Raw genomic sequence first — 20837 nt, forward strand, 5'->3', positions numbered from 1 at the left:
GCTATGGGCTCTGATAACATTCCAGCAATAGTACTGAAGACTTGTGCTCCAGGAGTTGCCGCGCCTGTAGCCAAGCTGTTCCAGCACAGCCACAACACTGGCATCTACCCGGCTATGTGGAAAGTTGCCCAGCTATGTCCTGTACACAAAAAGCAGAACAAGTACAACCCAGCCATTTACCGTCCCATCAGTCTACTCTCCATCATCAGTAAAGTGATGGAAGGGATCATTAACAGTGCTATCAATGGCACTTGCTTAGCAATAACCTGCTCACTGACACTCAATTTGGGTTCCACCAGGGTCACTCAGCTCCTGACCTCATTACAGCCTTGGTTCAAACATGGACAAAAGAGCTGAACACCCAAGTTGAGGTGAGAGTGACTGCCTTTGACATCAAGGCAGCATTTGACCGGGTTTGGCATCAAGAAGCCCTAGCAAAACTGGATTCAATGGGAATCAGGGGAAAACTCTCCACTGGTTGGAGTAATTCCTAGCATAAGGGAAGATGGTGTCGTCGTTGGAGGTCAATCCTCCAGGACATCACTGAAGGAGTTCCTCAGGGTAGTGTTCGACGCCCAATCATCTCCAGCCATTTCATCAATGACCTTCCTTCCATCATAAGGTCAGAAGTGGGGATGTTCACTGATGATTGCACAATATTCAGCACCTTTCACAACTCCTCAGATACAGAAGCAGTCCATGTCCAAATGCAGCAAGACCTGGACAATATCCAGGCTTGGGCTGACAAGTGGCAAGTAACATTCATGCCTCACAAGTCCCAGGCAATGACCATCTCCAACAAGAGATAATCTAACCATCGCCCCTTGACATTAAATGGCATTACCATCTCTGAATTCCCCCACTATCAACACCCTGTGGGTTAGCCATTGACCAGAAACTGAACTGGACTAGCCATATAAATACTGTGGCTACAAAAGCAGGTCAGAAGCTAGGAATCCTGTGACAAGTAACTCACCTCCTGACTCCCCAAAGCTTGTCCACCATCTACAAGGCACAGGTCAGGAGTGTGGTAGAATACTCTTCACTTGCCTGGATGAGTGGAGCTCCCCAAACACTAAAGAAGCTTGACACATCCAGGGCAAAGCAGCCTGCTTGATTGGCACCACATCTACAAACATGCACTGCATCCACCACTGATGCACAATGGCAGCAGTGTGTACCATCTACAAGATGCACTTCAGGAACTCATCAAGGCTCCGTAGACAGCACCTTCCAAACACATGACCACCAGCATCTAGAAGGACAAGGGCAGTAGACACATCAGAACACCATCACCTGGAAGTTCCCCTCCAAGCCACTTACCATCCTGACTTGGAAATATATTGCCATTCCTTCACTGTTGCTGGGTCAAAATTCTGGAACTCCCTCCCTAACAGTGTGTACCTACAGCACAGAGTCTGCAGCAGTTCAAGAAGGCAGCTCGCCCAACCTTCTCAAGGCAGTTAGGGATGGGCAATAAATGCTGGCCTAGCCAGTGATGCCCACATCCCCCATAAATAAATTTTAAAAGATTATGCAGTCAAGGGAATCATGCCACCTTACTGATGAGGGGCCTACGATTTACCCACCAGACTGTTAATTCACCACTTCCTCACTCCGGGTGCTACATTTAAACTGCAGCCTCGCTCATAGTTCTCAGTACTTGTGGCTCAGGACTGCTCCAGTGAAGACATGGCCCCAAAAGCCAAGAAGAGGGTAGCCCTCCTGATTCAGTGATTCAGCTTTTTGGATGCTGTGGAGGCATGCTGCAAATTCTTCTACCCCCAGTCTGGCTGCAAGAGGCCTATTAGTCTCACCACTCCGGCTTGGGAGGCAATGGCAGAGGTGGTTAGTGTCAATGCCGCACATAAGAGGTTGGCCATCCAGTGCAGAAAAAGAATGAATGATCTCATCCGCGCTGCCATGGTAAGTCAACCGTCTCATCAGTCTCAACTCACCCACTTACAAGCCCATCACGCACTCACTGCCATCTCACTAACTCCCAGCTCAAGGGACATCACCACTCACTCTCTCACGCACACACTCACATCTCCATCTGGCCTCATCTCCTCTGCAGATTGCCTCCTCATCCCATCCATGGCTCCACTCAGCACATGCACGCCTGGCATCCTTCTCATCTGGCCTGGCATGCGCCTTGCTCACGCTCGCTCCATCTGTCTTCATGAAGGACAAGATCGTGCACAATCAGCAGGAGAGGGACCAGACGGGGGGGTGCAGTGCCAGGTGTCAAAGTCCACACTCCGTTCGAGAGTCCCACGTTCGAGCTGGCCAGAGAAGATGTGGAACATTCCTCCGACAACGGTGAGGCCGACGGCAAACATCAACATGAGGATTCTGCACCAATCATCCCTCTGTCAATGCTACTCTGAGTGCACTGTTCTGTGTGTAATGTGGCTGCCAAGCACTAATAATCTCCACTTCCTCTCGTAGGCACATCTGTCACATCCACCTCAGGCAAACTTGATCCTGACTCCAGCACTGAGAGCACCTTGGATGAGGACCCTGAGGACAGCACCGTTGAAGACCCATCACAGTGCTCACCCATACCCTCCACCAGCGCAGCAACACACACCTCAGCGGGATCTAGATATAGAGCAGCCGCGGGATCACAATCTGATGAGCACAGCACACAATCTGTTCCAAAGCAGGCAGAGGCAGGGACATTGGAGATCATCACGCTTAAAGGACTGCTGGAGGCAAGGAATCTACTGAGTCAGAGTCAGATGACTTGATCCTCAATCAGTTGTTGGAGCTGCAAAGACAATCACAGGAACATCAGGGAGGGATGTCTGGTGCACTCCTCAGATTGCAAGGATGATGGAGGAATCTGCCTTCAGTCTGAGGTGTTCCCGCCATCATGCTGACACGCCGAGGTCAATACTGGCAGGATGGAGACCTTGGTCCAGGATGTTGGTGCTGCATGGCTGAACTCTATCGCTGACACCACAGTTGACCTCCAACAGTGTCAACACGAGAGGGATGCTGGGCAGCTCGATCTCACTCCAGCTTCACCTTCTCCACAAAGCGTCAGCCATGGGCTGTCAGGCACCCACATGGAGGAGCATCAGCAGCTCGACACCCTGGGGCCATCTACCCAGGTGACTCCGGCAATGGCCAGCCGATCCAAATCCCCTCTTGCTGTGACCCCATCATCTCCAGCTCCATGGGCTGAGGAGGGTGCACCTGGCCCACAGCAGGATACACAAAGCAGGCTGGGGTCCTCCAGGACTCAGCCCTCCAGAGAACATTCGCCAGAGTCATCACAGACAGGGTGTGGCAGTCAGCAGGCTGCCTCCATCTCCGCTGTCGATGTCAGGGGAGCACCCAGACGTAGCAACAGGGTTAGGAAGGTTACGAAGATGTAGTTGCAATGTGTGGGCACAAGTGTTAATCATTTGTACATAATGTTCACTATTGTAAATAAACTCCTAAGGATGTCTCCTTGCCTATGGCTCCTTGTTATGATGAGCAGTGTTCATGTCATTCAGATGTGAAACCTTGGTTCCTGTACAAGATAAAGGCAGGTGTCTCAGTCCAGGGCCTCTTCCCTTTGTAACCTTTAGAGCAAAGTGATGGTCCAGCTTCATACTCACTGGACACATCAGTGATGCCTACATCTTGATGATGCTTGTCATTGCTGCCAGAATGTCTTGGGCAGGTGTCACAGCGTTCTGTCATTTTCTCTGTGCTCTCAGCACGTTTGGGGTGAAGCTGGCCCCCCCTTCTCTTCAGCATCTGTGTCCAGTGACAGTGTGGTCCTGAAAGGTACAGGTGATGAAGGCTGCCAAAGGACCAGGTGCACTTAAAGTTTCACAGCTCCGTCTCCATGATATGATCCTAATCACACAGCACAAGCAAGCTGCCATCAGCTACACAGTGGTTAGATGTTCACAGGAGCAATGTGAACATCGGTGGAATGTCCTCACTGCATGCTGTCATCATCCTCCTGGAATCCTGCGGCTATTAGGGCCTCAGCTACATCTCCATGAAATGAGCCTGAGCACTGACGGTATTTTTTTTTATTCATTCACGGGATGTGGGCTTCACTGGCTGGGCCAGCATTTATTGCCTATCACTAGGTGCCCTTGAAAAGGTAATGGTACACCCACATAGGGAGGGAGTTCCAGGATTTTGACCCAACGGTGAAGGAATGATGATATATTTGCAAGTCAGGATGGTGAGTGACTTGGAGGGAAACTTCCAGGTGGTGGTGTTCCCATCTATCTGCTGCCCTTGTCCTTCTAGATAGTAGCGGTTGTTGGTAGGAAGGCGCTGTCTAAGGAGCCTTGGTGAATTCCTGCAGTGCATCTTGTAGATGGTACACACTGCTGCTACTGTGTGTTGGTGGTGGAGGGAGCGAATGTTTGTTGATGTGGTGCCAATCAAGTGGGCTGCTTTGTCCTGGCCGGTGTCAAGCTTCTTGAGTGTTTTGGCAACTGCACTCATCCAGGCAAGTGAAAAGTATTCCAACACACACCTGGCCTGTGTCTTGTAGTTGGTGGGCAAGCTTTGGGGAGTCAGGAGATGAGTTACTCGTTGCCGGAATCCTAGCTTCTGACCTGCTCTTGCAGCCACAGTATTTATATGGCTGGTCCAGTTGAGTTTCTGGTCAATGGTAACGCCCAGGATGTTGATAGCGGGGGATTCAGTGCTGGTAATGCCATTGAACATCAAGGGATGATGCTTAGATTCTATCTTGTTGGAGATGGTTATTACCTGGCACTTGTGTGGCGTGAATGTTACTTGCCACTTGTCAGCCCAAGCCTGGATATTGTCCAGGTCTTGCTGCTTTTGGACATGGACTACTTCAGTATCTGAGGAGTCACAAATGGTGCTGAACATTATGCAACCATCAGCAACCACCCCCACTTCTGATCTTATGATGGAAGGAAGGTCATTGATAAAGCAGCTGAAGATGGTTGGGTCGAGGACACTACCCTGAGGAACTCCAGCAGTGATGTCCTGGAGATGAGGTGACTGACCTCCAACAACCACAACCACATTTCTTTGTGCTAGGTATGACTCCAACCAGTGGAGAGTTTTCCCCCAATTTCTATGATTTGTTGCTAATGCTGTTTGGCATGCAAGTAGTCTTGTTTTATCACTTCATCAGTTGACACATCATTTTTAGGTATGCCTGGTGCTGCTCCTGGCATGTGCTTCTGCACTCTTCATTGAACCAGGGTCGATCCCTTGGCTTGAAGGTAATGGTAGAGTGGGAGATATGCCAGGCCATGAGGTTACTGATTGTGTTTGAGTATAATTCTGCTGCTAATGATGGTTTACAGCGCCTCATGGATGTCCAGTCTTGTGTTGCTATATCTGTTTGAAATCTATCCTATTAAGCACAGTAACAGTGCCACACAACAAAATGGAGGGTATCCTCAATGTGAAGTCGGGACTTCATCTCCACAACGACTGTGTGGTGGTCACTCCTGGGGAGGATGAGGTCAAATATGTTTTTCCCCTCTTATTGGTTCCCTCACCACCTGCCGCAGACCCAGTCTATTAGCTGTGTCAACCAGCTCGGTCAGTAGTGGTGCTGCCAAGCTGCTCTTGGTGATGGACATTGAAGTCCGCCACCCAGAGTACATTCTGCACCCTTGCAACCCTCAGTGCTTCCTCCAAGTGGTGTTCAACTTGGAAGAACACTGGTTTATCAGCTGAGGGAGGTTTCCTCGCCCATGTTTGACCTGATGCCATGACTTAATGTGGGCCAGAGTCGATGTTGAGGACTTCCAGAGCAACTCCTTCCTGACTGTATACCACTGTGCCACCACCTCTGCTGGGTCTGTTCTGCCGGTGGGACAGGACATACCCAGGAATGGTGATGGCGGTGTCTGGACATTTTCTGTAAGATATGATTCTGTGAGGATGACTATGTTAGGCTGTTGCTTGAAATGGCCTAACAAGCCACTCAGTTGTATCAAACTGCTTCAGAAAATTCAAACTATAAAACTGGATAGACCACCTGGCACTGACCTATGCACCAGAAATGACATACATATCCTGTGCAGTTGACCATGCAAAGTCCCTCTCACCAACATCTGGGGACTAGTGTCAAAATTGGGAGAACTGTCACACCAGCAGGGCAAGCCCATCAGAGTTGGGAGAGAGTGGTCATGGGCATCCTCAGATTATGTCTGGACCCCAAGAACTCTCATTACTTAGGGTCAAACGTAAAGAAGGAAGCCTCTTGCTGAATACTACCAACTGTACTGCCTAGGCTGTTGAATCAATGCTCCTCCACACTGGGCACTATCTGAAAAAAATCACTGAGGGCAGCAAGGGCAATGAATATACAGGGTGGGGGGACTTCAATATCCTTAATCCCTGCCAGACTGAGCCTGTAGCAAGTGGTGAGAGAACTGCCAAGATTAGAAAATCTACTTGACCTCGCCTCATCAATCTACCTTTTGCAGATGTATCTGTCCATGACAGTATTGGTACGAGTGACAATACCATATTCATTGTGGAGACGAAGTACATCCTTATACTGAGGGTACCCTCATAATGTTGTGTAGCACTACCAACATGCAAAATTGGCTACATTTAGAACAGATCTAGCAGCATCCATGAGGCGCTGTGGGCCATCAATAGCAACAGAATTGGATTCAACCACAATCTTGTGGCCCATCATATCCCCCACCTTACCAATACAATCAAGCTAGGGAATCGACCCTGGTTCATTAAGGAGTGCAGGAAGCATGCCAGGAGCAGCACCAGACATACCTAAAAATGCAGTGCCAACCTGATGAAGCAAGTCCTTGGTGAGACTGCACCTGCAGTGTTCTGTATAGTTTTGGTCTCCTTATCTAAGGAAGGACATAATTGCTATAGAGAGAGTGCAACAGGGGTTCACCAGGCCAGCCTCTGGAATGGAGGGATTGTCTTATGAGGAGATATTGAGGAAAGTGGACCTGCAGTCTCCATACGTTTGAAGAATGAGAGGTAATCTTATTGAAACTTACAAAATTCCTACAGGGTGTGACTGGGTAGATGTGGGTAGGATATTTCCCCTGGCGGTTGAGACTAGAAGCAGGGGACAGAATCTCAGAATAAAAAGCAAGCCATTTAAGACTGAGATGAGGAGGAATTTATTCACACAGGGTTGTTCACCTTTGGAATTCTCTACCCCAGAGGGCTGTGGGAGCTCATTGTTCAAGACAGAAATTGATAGATTTCTGGATACTAAAGACATCAAGGGATATGTGGATAGTGGGGAAAAATGGTGTAGAGATAGATGATCAGCCATGATCTGTTTGAATGGCAGAGCAGGCTCAACTGGCCAAATGGCCCACTCCTGCTCCTATTTCCTATGTTTCTAGAAACTTAACCGGACCAGCCGTATAAATACTGTGGCTACAAGAGCCAAGCCTCCTTTGACAACATCTTCCAAACATGCGACCTCTATCACCTGGAAGGACAAGGGCAGCAGATATATGGGAATACTATCTTCCCCAGGTTCCCCTCCAAGCCACACATCATCCGGACTTGGAACTATGTCATCATATCTTCACTGTTGCTGGGTCAAATACCTGGAACTCCCTCCCTAACAGCACTGTGGGTGTACCTATACCAGATGGACTGCAGCAGTTCAAGAAGGCAGCTCACCACCACCTTCTCAAGGGCAATTAGGGATGGGCAATAAATGCTGGCCTAGTCAGCCACACACATTGCAAGAACAAATTTAAAAAAAACATGGTTCTTAAAGCACCTTGCTATCCTCCTTTAACACACTCCTTAAAACTAACCTCTCTGGCCATGCTTTTGGTTATCTATTGTAACATCTCCTTATGGGTCTCAATGTCAAGCTTTGCCTGTCTTAAACTTCTGTAAATTGCACCTTAGAACATTTTATTCTTTAATGGCGCTATATAAATACAGTAGTCATTGGTTCCCCTTCTTCAGTTTAAGCTAAGTTGCTGCCACTGCTGAATATTCTGGCAAATGATTCATTGGCTCTGATATCTTAATTATTTTAATAAGTACACATATTCCCCAAAGACTTCCAGATAAACACATTTTACCAAGAGAAGTAACTGGACTTAATGCTGAAATCAAAGCAATTACAGAATGAAAATTTCAAGGTCTGTATGATATACACACCTCCCAGTAAAAATTTTAGAATGCGAATTAGTCTTCAGATTACAGTTGGGCTTCAGGGGTTCAAAGAATGAATATAAGAAATAAATGCGCATGTAGCTCCAAATGTGAAGATCCCAAACACCACAAATTATTTGGTTAGTTCCAAAAATCTCTTCTACAGAAATCAAATAGCAGTTAGTTTTGAGGTATGTCACAAGGTTTTAACAGAATGGGGGAGTTCAGCTGATGCAATAAGCAGCAAAAACTCTTGTTAGGGCAGATTTTAAGGGACTCTTTCTGGAATAAACAGGGCAGTAGAATCTGAAAATGACATTGGGTTGCTTATCCCTCATTTAACCTGACATGGGGTAGGATCCTGAGATAGGTAGCTGGAGAAATCACCTGTTTCAAGCAGCAGACCACCTGCAATATGTAAACTGGGCGTCCTTGGCAAACATATAGAATCCCAATTGCAATTTTGAGGCACAAATAGCCAGTGAGTGGCCCAATCAGCCGTCCTTGAAGGGGTCGGTGGAGGCCATTCAAAAAATTGCTGAGGTTTCTTTTTAACTTCCACTTTTGAAGGCCAGGAGGAGCAGAAGTGGTTTTCTTAGACTGATTAAAAATGCCTGGACTCTGCAGGCCCACCAGACATTAGGGTTGCCAACTCTGGTTGGGGACTTTCTTGGAGGTTTAATTACATGATATCTGACCAAGTAGCTTATGATCATGTGACACTGTGATCATTGCATTTATGTTATAATGGCTGAGTTGCTGTAGTTGTCTACCTTTGCTTGGGGATTTGCGACAGCAGCTTTTGTGCGTGAGGTTCAGAGAATTGCAGGAGCTCAGCTGTAAGCAGGTGAAGAAGGAAGGTTAAAGCCAAAAAAGAGAGGAAGCTGAAGGTGGGGGTTGGATTCGCCGATGTGAAACCAGACAGGAACTTTGATTCCACAGCAACTAATAGTAATTCACTAAAATTGCGCCAATAAATAAAAATGCTGTTAACACTCAAATTCCCTCCATGCCAACAGTAACACAATAACTCACTGGCAGATTATATGTAACTGGTGGTATTCTACCAGTACCTAGTAGTAAACATTTAGCCGTCTGATATTGACCTTGAAACAACAATCAGGAATTCCTTTGCATTGCACAATGTGCAGCCATGTGACCTGCTCATTGCCATCATTAAACTTGCCCTAAACTCTACACAGCACCAACATTTCTAAATCACTCCCTTAGCTCAGATTCAATTAAGGAGAGTCTTCACAGAATTACAGAAATTAAAGCAGAGAGAAGTCCATTTGTCCCCAGATGCTGGCGCTCTCTCCAGTGACCAATGCCCCCATCCCCACCACTGATTCTTCTATAATCCTCCTTTCAGATATTTATCCCATTCCCTTTTAAACTGTGTTTTGATATCTACATCAGTATCCCATGCATTAATATCCCTCAGTTCAACATCAATGGGTTACCATTGACCAGAACCTGAACTGGACTAGCCATATAAATATTGTGGCTACAAGAGCAGGTCAGAGTCTCAGAATCCTTCTATGAGTAACTCACCTCCTGACTCCCCAAATCTTGTCTACCATCTACAATGCACAAGTCAGGAGTGTGATAGAATACTCTCTACTTGCCTGGATGAGTGCAGCTCCAACAACACTCAAGAAGGACAAAGCAGCCCGCTTGATTGGCACCCCTTCCACAAATGCTCAATCCCTCCACCACCGACGCACAGCAGCAGCAGTGTGTACCATCTACAAGATGCATTGCAAAAACTCATCAAGGTTCCTTATGCAGCACGTTCCAAACCCTGACCACTACCATCTAGAAGGACAAAGGCAGCAGATACATGGGAACACCACCGCCTGGAAGTTCCCCTTCAAGCCACTCTCCATCCTGACTTGGAAATATATCGCCATTCCTTCACTGTCAAAATCCTGGAACTCCCTCCCTAACAGCACTGTGGGTGTACCTACACCTCAGGGATTGCAGTGGTTCAAAAAGGCAGCTCACCACCACCTCCTCAAGGACATTTAGGGGTGGGCAATAAATGCTGGCCTAGCCAGCGACACCCAGATCCCATAAATGAATAAAAAAAAGTTTGCAAATTTTCCTTACCCCTTCTTTTTGGTCCTTCCTGTGTAAATCTTTGCTCTGTGCCCACTTGTATTTGGTGGGAACAATCTTTCATTATTTACCCATTCTAAACCCCAGCTTTCGCTCGCCTCCTTACAGGCTGCTCCCCTCTGAATGCCATACACGCCCCACATTGCTGCTACAGAAATGACTAGATCCCACGCCCACCCCATTTTCCAATTCCACCCTCTCTCCTCCAAAACTTGAGCCCCAATCTCCTTGATCCTCAGTCTCCCTTTCTTCCAGACCCCCATTCCCTCTTTCTGCCTGACCCATACTCCCCAATATCATCATTTGCCCCACCCCATTTTCCTCTGTCCTTGACCCCCATCCCTCACTCTCCCCAATACCCATCAACTGACTCTATTTCCATCTTCCTTATTTGCAAAGTGGTTACGTGGAAAAGAGAAGGTTAAATGGCAGAAATGACACAGGCATGGGACAATCGAGGCTGAATGAAACAAATTAAGATATATGTAATATACACGAGATATGGAAAGGATGCACATTGAATGGTCAGGTTCATCAGATAATTTGGTTTAATACTAGTGTATTGTTAAGCTGGTCGCCAGAAGGTACGTGAAAGTAAGGCAGTGTCACAATTTCCTTAGTTCTGTTGAAAGGTGGCTCATCTGGTTGAGATTTGGTGTAGATTAGAATAGAAAACTCATATGCTACCTGAAAAGAACTTGGTCATCCTTGAAAGATTGGTAATCTTTTTGTTATTTGCATGGTATTTGCTCAACAGAATTGAATTACCATTAAAGGCCAGGGTTTAGAATTACTAGAAAATGCAGTCCAGCCAAGTTGGGCATTTTTATGACAGTATTTTGGAATGAATTCCCAGAAAGCTTCAGTCCCAATTATCACTATACAAATTTGCTAATTTTTGCAAGCATCAGTTACCAAACCTTTTAACATAGTAATTAAAATCAACATGAAAATATTCCTCAGAAGAGAACATAACTGTAACTTCAGATGATAGAATTGGCAAGAGATCAAAATCAAAACTGTTTATTACTTTTGATATTTGTGCAACTCTAACTTTTCTATTTTTTCTTAAGAGGGATTATTGGAAACAGAAGCTACTGCCTTGAACCCTTTTACAGTGTCAGCTGTGATTGTAAAAGTGTGTACTTTGTTGGGACAGAAGTTTAAGCTTTCTTCACTGTTCTTCAATATTTCTGATTGGCCTAGAAAAAAAAATGAAGAACAATTGCCTTTGAACAATGGCCCAGAGTTTGCGATGGTAATGACGGTGAAACTGCCAATGTTTGCTGTCATTATTCCACTGAAATTGACAACAATTTCTGGAGTCTGCACATGTGCAGAATTATATGGAGTGATTCTATGCTTCTCCAGAGCATGTGCGGTTCATGCACTCCCAAACCGCAGTCAATGGGAAATCTATAAGCTGGTGTGTACTTTCACTCTTATACAATTGGTCTCGCTGTAAAAATCCTTGAAAATGTTACACCTCTGGAACGAAGTGTAACTGGGGTTTGAATGGCTTACTAACTTCCTGATTACTGCTAAACACTCTCATTGGCCTTGAGAAGCTAATTTTATAATTGTGGAATGCCAACTGTCTCCACAATGAGTAAAAAAAACACACATCTTTTAAAATTTTGCTTTAATTTGTTTCTGTTTGTTTTGGCTTCCATCTTAATCCAAACAGTATCATTTATTTTGGTACTTGAAAATTTAAATTAAAACTGAAGGATATTAAGTGCTTTTAACTTTCCAGTTGGCAGTGCGTAAGAATACTTCAAAGTGATTGGCTGTTTACCTGCTTGCTAACATCACAACTGATGCACACCAAGACATCTCTTTGGCTTGATGCCAGATTTAACCTGCTGCCAGGAAAGGGGAAAATCACTCCACAGAAACTGCCAGATCTTTATGGGCAGCTTCCTTCAAGGCCACCAGTGAGTAAGTACCATTGCTTTGTTGCTGACAGTAAAATCTACTTTGGAATTTTATCTACTTATTTACCTGGAGGCTTTCTTGGCCACTAGCCTTCATGAATCTGGCAAGTTTACTTTGGTGTTGCTACTACCTGCATGAGTTCCACACATTAGGAGCCAGTGGTACTTGCAGTGGAACAATATAAAAACAATTGGAAGAGATTTCAGGCCAGTAGGGTAGGATCTTCCATCCTGTGCTATGTAATAGTGCCCCCAGGTGGCTAACTCAATTCTCACTAACTCTCAGGCATCCGGAATAAAAATCAGTAATCAGATCTGAAGCTTCATTTATCTTAGGCGAAGAGGAGGAAATTTTTTTAACATAGCTATTACAAAATACATTAGAGAAACTTCAGATTTTTATACATAGCAATTACAAAACACCATTTTTGCTTTCAGACCCCTGTTATGTATCCTTTACTCATTTTTCGCCTTTTGAAAAGGAATTTCTATTTTAGCAACCTTGGGCCAACTCAGCCAATCAACTGCCATTTTGTCTTCTAAAATCCACAATTCCTTGCCTTTCCTCCACTTCCTCAAGGACAGTTAGGTTGGGCAACAAATGCTGCCCTCGCCAGTGACACCCACATCCCATGAAAGCATAAAAAAAGGTTAATATCCTTACTTCCCAAGTGTCTAGATTCTTACAAATACCTCAGTAGTCATAATTCCATGGTGTTTTGGAGCATTGCATTTCACATTCTCACAACATTGTGTGAAGAATTTTTTATATGGATTCCTTTTAACTGGTTCACTGTGAATTTTAAAATTATGTTACTTGAGATTAATTCTGAAGTACTATTCTGGCCCAAAAGAAAGGTCAGCTTTCAAAGTTCAGAAAGGGTAGAAATCTAGTCATATTTCACATACCAGGCATTACTTAGGCTACAGTTTTATGGCTCTTTAAGGAAGTAAGATAAGCAGGCATTCCTGATCCAATGAAAAACTGCCCTTATAGCATCAGTGTAAAATATCAAACTTACTTTATATCAAACACTTTGGATGCCACTGCAGATGTTCTGTGTGCTGGAGATAAACCTCAGGTAGAAGATAATGATCATAGCCAGTTACTATGTGGACCATAAGAAAGACTTAGATGACAATGAATTGTTTTTCTTGATGAATCTGATGATGATTCTAACTTTCAGAGTTTTTCAACAGTATTGTTCATTTAATGTTTCAGCATTACAATCATTTGTTCATATTTTCTGTTGTTATACTGTTTTAATCCAGTACTGTGCTTCAGGTAGCTTAATAAACATTAACTCTCCATTCCTGAGTCACTGGTACATAGTTTTCATTTCAGTTCCCACGCAGAATATGCTCTTGGACATTTTTTTATGCAAAAATAATGCGCAATCTATTGAATAATTTATCATTTGTGCCTGCTTCAAATGTCTAACAGAAAGAGTGAACACTTTTCTTTGATAGCCAGTACTGTCCTCAACTTCTTGCAAGCTTTGGATGCTTTCATCCTGAAATGAGGTGACCCTGCATTTAAGAGGAAGATTGCATTGACCTTTAGAAGAAGCAAGGGCAATAGGAGCTGTTACAAAGTCACTCCATTCTTCACCAGGAAAAGGTTATGATTTATAGGAAGCTGGGGATTATATACATGCAAAATTTGCAAAATAGATGGTTTGCCACTAAAACTCATTTGGCTAGTCATATGTTATCAGGATTATGGGCATACCAACACTAAGAGGATTGTTTAATATATCTGAGTAGCACCTTTTTTCCACAATACATAACACTGGCAACATTGTTCCTTCTGCCTACTTTGCGGGTTATGATAGAGGGTGCAGTCCAAGCATATGTGGTAGGCCTTAAGACCATTAGCATTCAGAGATAGAATGTATCATGTTTAGGCAAAGGCCTGCTACACCCAGAGATCTCTTTGGCTGCATTTTCTAATTGTATGTAATGTCCTGCTCATTGGTTTCATATTTCTTTTTGGATACATTCATGTTGTATCTTGTCACTGCAGAGTGCACGGTTTCTGTTTTGCAGTAATGTTAAATTTATGGAATAAGTCTGCAGTCAGGTACTGCCCTGATCTTGAAGAGAACTGATGCAAAGTTGAAAGCAGAAAATTTCAAACCAATTGAGTTTGACACCATTTCCAGTACAATTCCAGTTTAATAGGTGCTCAGTGAGTTTCTTTGACCTCCTGAAGTTCCTCTGCATTGCTTTCAAGTATTTACATAGAACTGCAGATACAACGCTACGTAGACCTGTTCTGGTCAGGAGAATTTCAGTTGGAATCAGGCATATTAAAGGGAGTTGCTTCAACATAAACATGCTATTTATATATATGCAGCCAATAACCCTCCAGGCTGGTATATAAGGACATAAGTATGCCAATAAACTCTTGTCTATTCAACCAACTTACAGGGACAGATGTCTGTGTCATCCCACTGGTGCTAGGGATCACATCTCCTTCCTGAACAGTAAGACGCATATTTTTGCCCCTGGTGAGGTGCGCAGATTTGATATATGTCCCGGCCTTGCAAACCCAACCTTTAAAAATGTCCGCCTGCAGGACAGATTTTCGGTTGGGGAGTGCGTGGTGGTGGTGCCATGGGGGAAGAGGCTGGGTGGTGGTGTCGGGTGCAGGCTGAAATAGGAGTCAGGGCAGGTGACCTCAGAAGGACAGTGGGGGCTGCTGGATGCAGAGGTGGACTGGGCGGAATGCCTGTCTCTGTGCACTAGCACTGAGTTTAAATAAATAAACGAAAAGGTCAAAACCAAAAACATCCCTCCAGCTCTCAGCCCTCACCCCACTGAAACCACCCACATACTCCCTATGCCTCATCCATGCCAACCTGTGCCAACCGATTCCTCCTCTCCCCATGGCCTCTCATACCACCTATGCAAACCCATGCCCTCCACTTCCTACCATATGCCCTTACTCCCTCCATGCCAACACACCTAGTATCCCTGGACACTTCCTTGATAGCTTTGACACTTCCCTGACAGTCCTTTGAAATTTGGACAGTTCCTTGACAGTTCAATGACAGCTGGACCATTCCAATGAGTTTGAGCGTAAAAAAAGCATAATCATGTTTAAATTGAACAATCCCAAAAGTGCCTTACCTCTCCCAAAGTTGGCCTGGGTCCTATCCAAAGGGTTACCTTACCTCTTCGAGGGGGTACCTTGGCTATCTGAACAAATTCACCAAGTTAGGTCCTCCTCTTACCTGTTCTAACCTACACACTCTGGGTTTCAATCTCCTGGCCTTCCAAGATCCCACTTTAGTGGAGGCAGCTGGTGATTTAAATGACCAGCCGCCTCCGTGAATCATGCAAGTGTGAACCCCAATACCATCCCCGTGAAGATAAGAAATGCTGTGTTTGGGGGCCAGGCTTAGAATTTTTGCCCATATCTGTGATTTTCGCCATGACGGAAAGCCTCCTTGTCGTGGCGAAAATCAGAGCCTCAATGTATTTCCTCACACACTAAACAGGCAGAAATACAGACTGAATGAGAAACAGTTTACAAGAAAATAAATATATGGTCAGCAAAAGTGATAATTATTCCTTACCTTTGGCAGCTATTACAGAGGAATGTGAGAAGCACCAGTAGCAGGAAGGCTCCCCCTGTCACTAAAAAACCACAGAGAAGGACCTGAGGCTGGCTGTCCTGTGTAAAGCCTGTCTCCTTTTCAACTCTATGCAGAGGAAGAGGAGCCATGATCTTCCCTTAGTTTGAATCTTTTAACTGTGAAACAATAAAACCAAGTGTCACGAGGCTGCCAAGTAGTCATATTTTACAACTATCACATGTATATAAGCATATAACCTATAAGCTTTATTGCCATTTTTGGACACAAATGCTGACAGTGCAGCACTCTCTCAGCACTAGACTGGGGTTTCACCCTTGATTTTTGTGCTCAAGCCCTGGAGAACTTAATGTAGAGCCTTATGACTCAGAAGGAAGAGTGCTAACAACTGAGCCATAGTGTCTCATTAACTTGATCGAGTTTTTCAAGAAATTGACAAAGATGATCGATGATGGAAGGGCAGTGGATGTTATATACATGGATTTCAGTAAGGCCTTTGACAAGGTCCCTCATGGCAGACTGGTACAGAAGGTAAAGTCGCACGGGATCAGAGGTGAGCTGGCAACATGGATACAGAATTGGCTTGGCCATAGAAGATAGAGGGTAGCAGTGGAAGGGTGCTTTTCTGAATAGAGAGCTGTGACTAGTAGAGTTCGGCAGGGATCAGTGCTGGGACCTTTGCTGTTTGTAGTATACATAAATGATTTGGAGGAAAATGTAACTGGGCTAATTAGTAAGTTTGCAGACGACACTAAGGTTGCAGGAGTTGCAGATAGTGAAGAGGATTGTGAAAGGATACAACGGGATATAAGTCGGTTGGAGACTTGGGCGGAGAAATGGCAGATAGAGTTTAATCCGGACAAATGCGAGGTAATGCATTTTGGAAGGTCTATTACAGGCAGGAATTATACAGTAAATAGCAGAACCCTTAAGTGCATTGACAGGCTGGGGGTTCTGGGTGTACAGGTCCACAGGTCACTGAAAGTGGCAACGCAGGTGGATAAGGTAGGCAGGAAGGCATGTGGCATGCTTGCCTTCATTGGCAGGGGTATTGAGTATAAAAGCTGGGAAGTCATGCTGCCGCTGTATAGAACCTTGGTTAGGCCACACTTGGAACATTGCATGCAGTTCTGGTCGCCACATTACCAGAAGGATATGGAGGTGTTGGAGAGGGTGCAGAGGAGGTTTACCAGGATGCTGCCTGGTCTGTAGGTTATTAGCTATGAGGAGAGGGTGGAGAAACTCAGATTGTTCTCACTAGAGCGACGGAGATTGAGGGGGCGACTTGATAGAAGTAACAAAATTATGAGTGGCATGGACAGAGTAGATAGTCAGAAGCTTTTTCCCAGGGTGGAAAGGGACTTACTAGGAGACATAGATTTAAGGTGAAAGGAGAAAACTATAGAGGAGATGTGCAGGGCAAGTTTTTTACGCAGAGGGTAGTGAGTGTCTGGAATTTGCTGCCAAAGGAGGTGGTGGAAGCAGATACGATAGTGGTGTTTAAGAGGCAGCTTGACAAATACATGAATAGGATGGGAATAGAGGGATACAGACCCTGGAAGTGCAAAATGTTTTAGTTGACGGACAGTATGATCGGCGCAGGCTTGGAGGGCCGAAGGGCCTGTTCCTGTGCTGTACTTTTCTTTGATCTTTGTTCTTTGTTCAATGAAGATGTTGCAGTGAAAACATTAGAAGATCTGTATTTTGATATGATGCTGTCTAATTTTGAAATAGTGCTTAATTTGCTGTGACAGAACGCCTCTTTGTCACGGTGAAAATCACGGACATGGCCAGAAGGAGCAGGAGTGCTTTTCTAAGCGCCACAAGAAACGCTTACAGCCTCACACCTCTTTCCAAATTGTAAGGCCTCCCAAACCCACCATTCCATGATTTACCTCCAAGTTCCCCTCCAAGTTACACATCCTCCTGGCTTGGAACTACATCACTGTTCCTTCACTGTCACTGGGTCAAAATCCTGGAACGCTCTTCTTAACAGCATTGTAGGTATACCTACACAACATGGACTGCAGTGGTTCAAGAAGGCAGCACATCTCCACATTCTCTGAGTTTTTGGAGTATTGCTTTTTCTTTATTTTAAAATATTCTCTGAGTTTTTGGAGTATTGCTTTTTCTTTATTTTAAAATATTACTTTTTCCTGTCATCTGTTTCTTTATTTTTTTGAGGCTCTTAACCTCGCCCCTTGTTACTTCACCATACCATGTGTCATCTGTGGCTAAATGAGTGGGTTCCTTGAGCATATATGAAAGTTATCTGTGTCAATGCCACTTCCTCCACTCTGTAGGGAGTACTTGCCCTGTTTTTGGCACTTCTGCCCTTTACCTTCTCGCTTGACTCATTCTGTTCCATTTGCCGTTGGTCTGTCCAGCTTCACCTGCACCAGAAATATCCCCACAATATCTAGGCCTGAGCACAAAACAAATAGAATGCAGTTGGCACTTCTCCCACTGCTGCTACAATACTTATATGTTTTTCAAAGTTTGAAAGCAAGACCCTGCCCTACTTTCTCCCCATGAAATGTACTGACTGTGGTTGACTTGCAGGCAAATGACAATGACTAATACCTGCACAACAATGACACAGTGCGTTACTATCTCTAGCGGCCCTCTCCCACCAAAGTCTGACTTAACAACAGATATATTTTTAGGCAAACTCCATAAACATATGAAGTGATAGACAAATAAGTGAATTCCATGTTCTTCTCCTTTGTGGGCGGTCAGGCAATCAAAGAAAGAATTATCAGCAAGAAATGATTAACTGAAGGTGAAGCACAATCTCAGCATTCAAAATAGTTTGCAAATTTCTGAATTTACATTTCTACTAAAGATTTGTGAGAAAGCTGAGGCAATAGTTATTCTAATATGTGGCAAATGCTAACACCAGTGAGCAAAGATTTCAGTCTATTGCCTTTGTGGGCTATGCAGGTGCATAACATGGAAGCTTAAGGGACACATATAAAGTTTAAATCCATGTTCCCATTAATTTGCATACCCAAGCTAACAATTCTGATGTACAGATTTAGAGCCAAATTTTTGCTCCCGGCAGAATCAGTAAAATTCCCAACTCCACAAACCTGATTCAGGAGCAAATGCCCCAGATGGTCTTATTTTTATTCCGGAGGACAGGTTGTAAATTTCAGGAAATTTTATTTTTCCCTGAATATTACTGTGGGATGCTGAAGCAGGCTTGTGGGGGCTGTGTGCGTGTGTGTGCGCGACTAATTTAACTAAACTGAAGACAGTCAGGGTGCAAGGTTTAAATCAACAAAGGAATGCTAAAGCAGCCAATTTGAAATGGAAATAAATGAGCTAACATTTGCGTTTGCAGGTAAGTTGAGAGGATTAACAGGAAGTTTTACAACTAGCAAAATCATAAATAAATAAGGCAAAGTTATTAAGTTTAGTTTTCCCATTAATGTTGGCCATAATGACAACATGGAAGATTTTTATATTCTGGGAAAGGGAACTTCCGAAGAAAGTTTAGAACAATGGATTTAAAGATCAAAAGGGGAGAAAATATATTTAAGGAAAGATTGAAAGCTGTATGGGCAGAGGCTATGTGAGAGCTTGAAAGGTGGGCTGTGCGAAGACAAACTTGTGAAAAGCAGCCCCTAGACACCCCAGAGAACTGCTTGCTTGTTTAAGAAAGCAAGGTGTTGTTAAAAGTCTTGGAATTCTGTTGTCGAGTGAGAGGGAGAGAAGCTATGAAATACCCCGCTTATACCAACAGTGGAAATATTATACCAACTTGTGAAAATATTACTGGATGTATTACAGGTTAAGAATCAATTTGGACTGTTGCCTGGAAAAAGGTGTTTATTTGTGAGTCTAGCTAAGTAGAAATCTTTGGGGAAATGTTGTAAGATTAAATGTAACTGTGTAACTGTAATCTTGTGTGGTTAAGTTTTCTTTTCTTAATGTTTCAATTTAATATTTAAAATCTCCAAAGATGGTAGTGGAATCTTTGCTTCTGACTTCAGTGCACATACCTTCTCGTATTAAAAATACGAATTGCAAATCGTTGTGATAGCTTGACCAAGTTTCCCTTTGGGATTTGGTCAGTCCGGCAATTACCAGCTGCCATATCATTACAGGGTGCTAACTGGAGTTGGGCCCACTGTAGCTGCAAAGAATTTGGAGGCAGCCACAGGTGCTGTCTGGCGCCAGGGTAACCAGGTTACCCCATCTGGGACTTTGTTCAAGTTGTAATAAAAAACAATAAAACCAAAAATAGCCCTCAGACCCTCACCCCTCATAACCCCTCAGCCCCAACACAGCCCCGAGTTCATGCCACCTCAAGCCCTCACCCCATAGCTCCTCATACCCTCCATGCCAATCTATGCCCCTCTACTACCCCATCATCCCTCATATCCTCCACGTCACCTCATGCCAAATGATGACAACCCCCATGGCCCTTTATAGTCCCTATGTAATTTAGCTTCAACTCATGCCAACTATGACCCTCTCTCATCTCTATGGCGCTTTGTACCCCATGCTAACAGTGCCAACATATTCCAACCCACATTTCCCCCACCCTCTTTGTCCTTATACCCTCCATACCAACTGACTCAGTATCCACCATGGGCAGACCTCAGGAACCATGGTGAGATGGTGAAAATAAAGTGTATATTGCACACCATGATCTAAAAAAAAACATCCATGCATAAAAACCCATTCAATATATTTAAATTCATTCAAGTACTTAATACCTTAGAAAAATAAACAATTCCTTCAATTAGTTAATCTCTTATGAAAAAAATGTATTCATAGCCCCATATCAAAGACAGTTAATCTTAGAAACACATGGAGCTATCAAGCAACCTGTGAACTTACAGGGCCCCCACGGTGATAATGATAGTCTGGGTAAGCAGTCAAGCAGCACTGATCTTATAATGAAATCCCTCAGGCTTACGTCAACAAACACCTAGTGAAATTGCAAGTAGAATCACATCAGGCTGTCTTTTATTCAAAGGTTTAAAGGGTTTGGAGAGTTAAGTGACTTCATAGCTACACTAAACTTATCCATTTTTTACAG

The 20837-nt window shown here is 44.2% G+C and overlaps 1 protein-coding gene across 2 annotated transcripts in view; it reads right to left on the reverse strand.

Annotated features, from left to right (window-relative positions):
• Positions 1-20837, reverse strand: part of LOC121287346 — an 88669-nt gene that overhangs the window by 41837 nt on the left and 25995 nt on the right. For both annotated transcript variants that reach the window (XM_041205134.1, XM_041205133.1), the window contains exon 2: positions 15767-15942. In XM_041205134.1, coding sequence (XP_041061068.1) covers positions 15767-15915 — 149 coding nt within the window. In that variant the 5' untranslated portion in view covers positions 15916-15942. The remainder of the gene's footprint in view (positions 1-15766; positions 15943-20837) is intronic.

The sequence above is a fragment of the Carcharodon carcharias genome, chromosome 14 (assembly GCF_017639515.1).
Source record: "Carcharodon carcharias isolate sCarCar2 chromosome 14, sCarCar2.pri, whole genome shotgun sequence".
Classification (NCBI taxonomy): Eukaryota; Metazoa; Chordata; class Chondrichthyes; order Lamniformes; family Lamnidae; genus Carcharodon; species Carcharodon carcharias.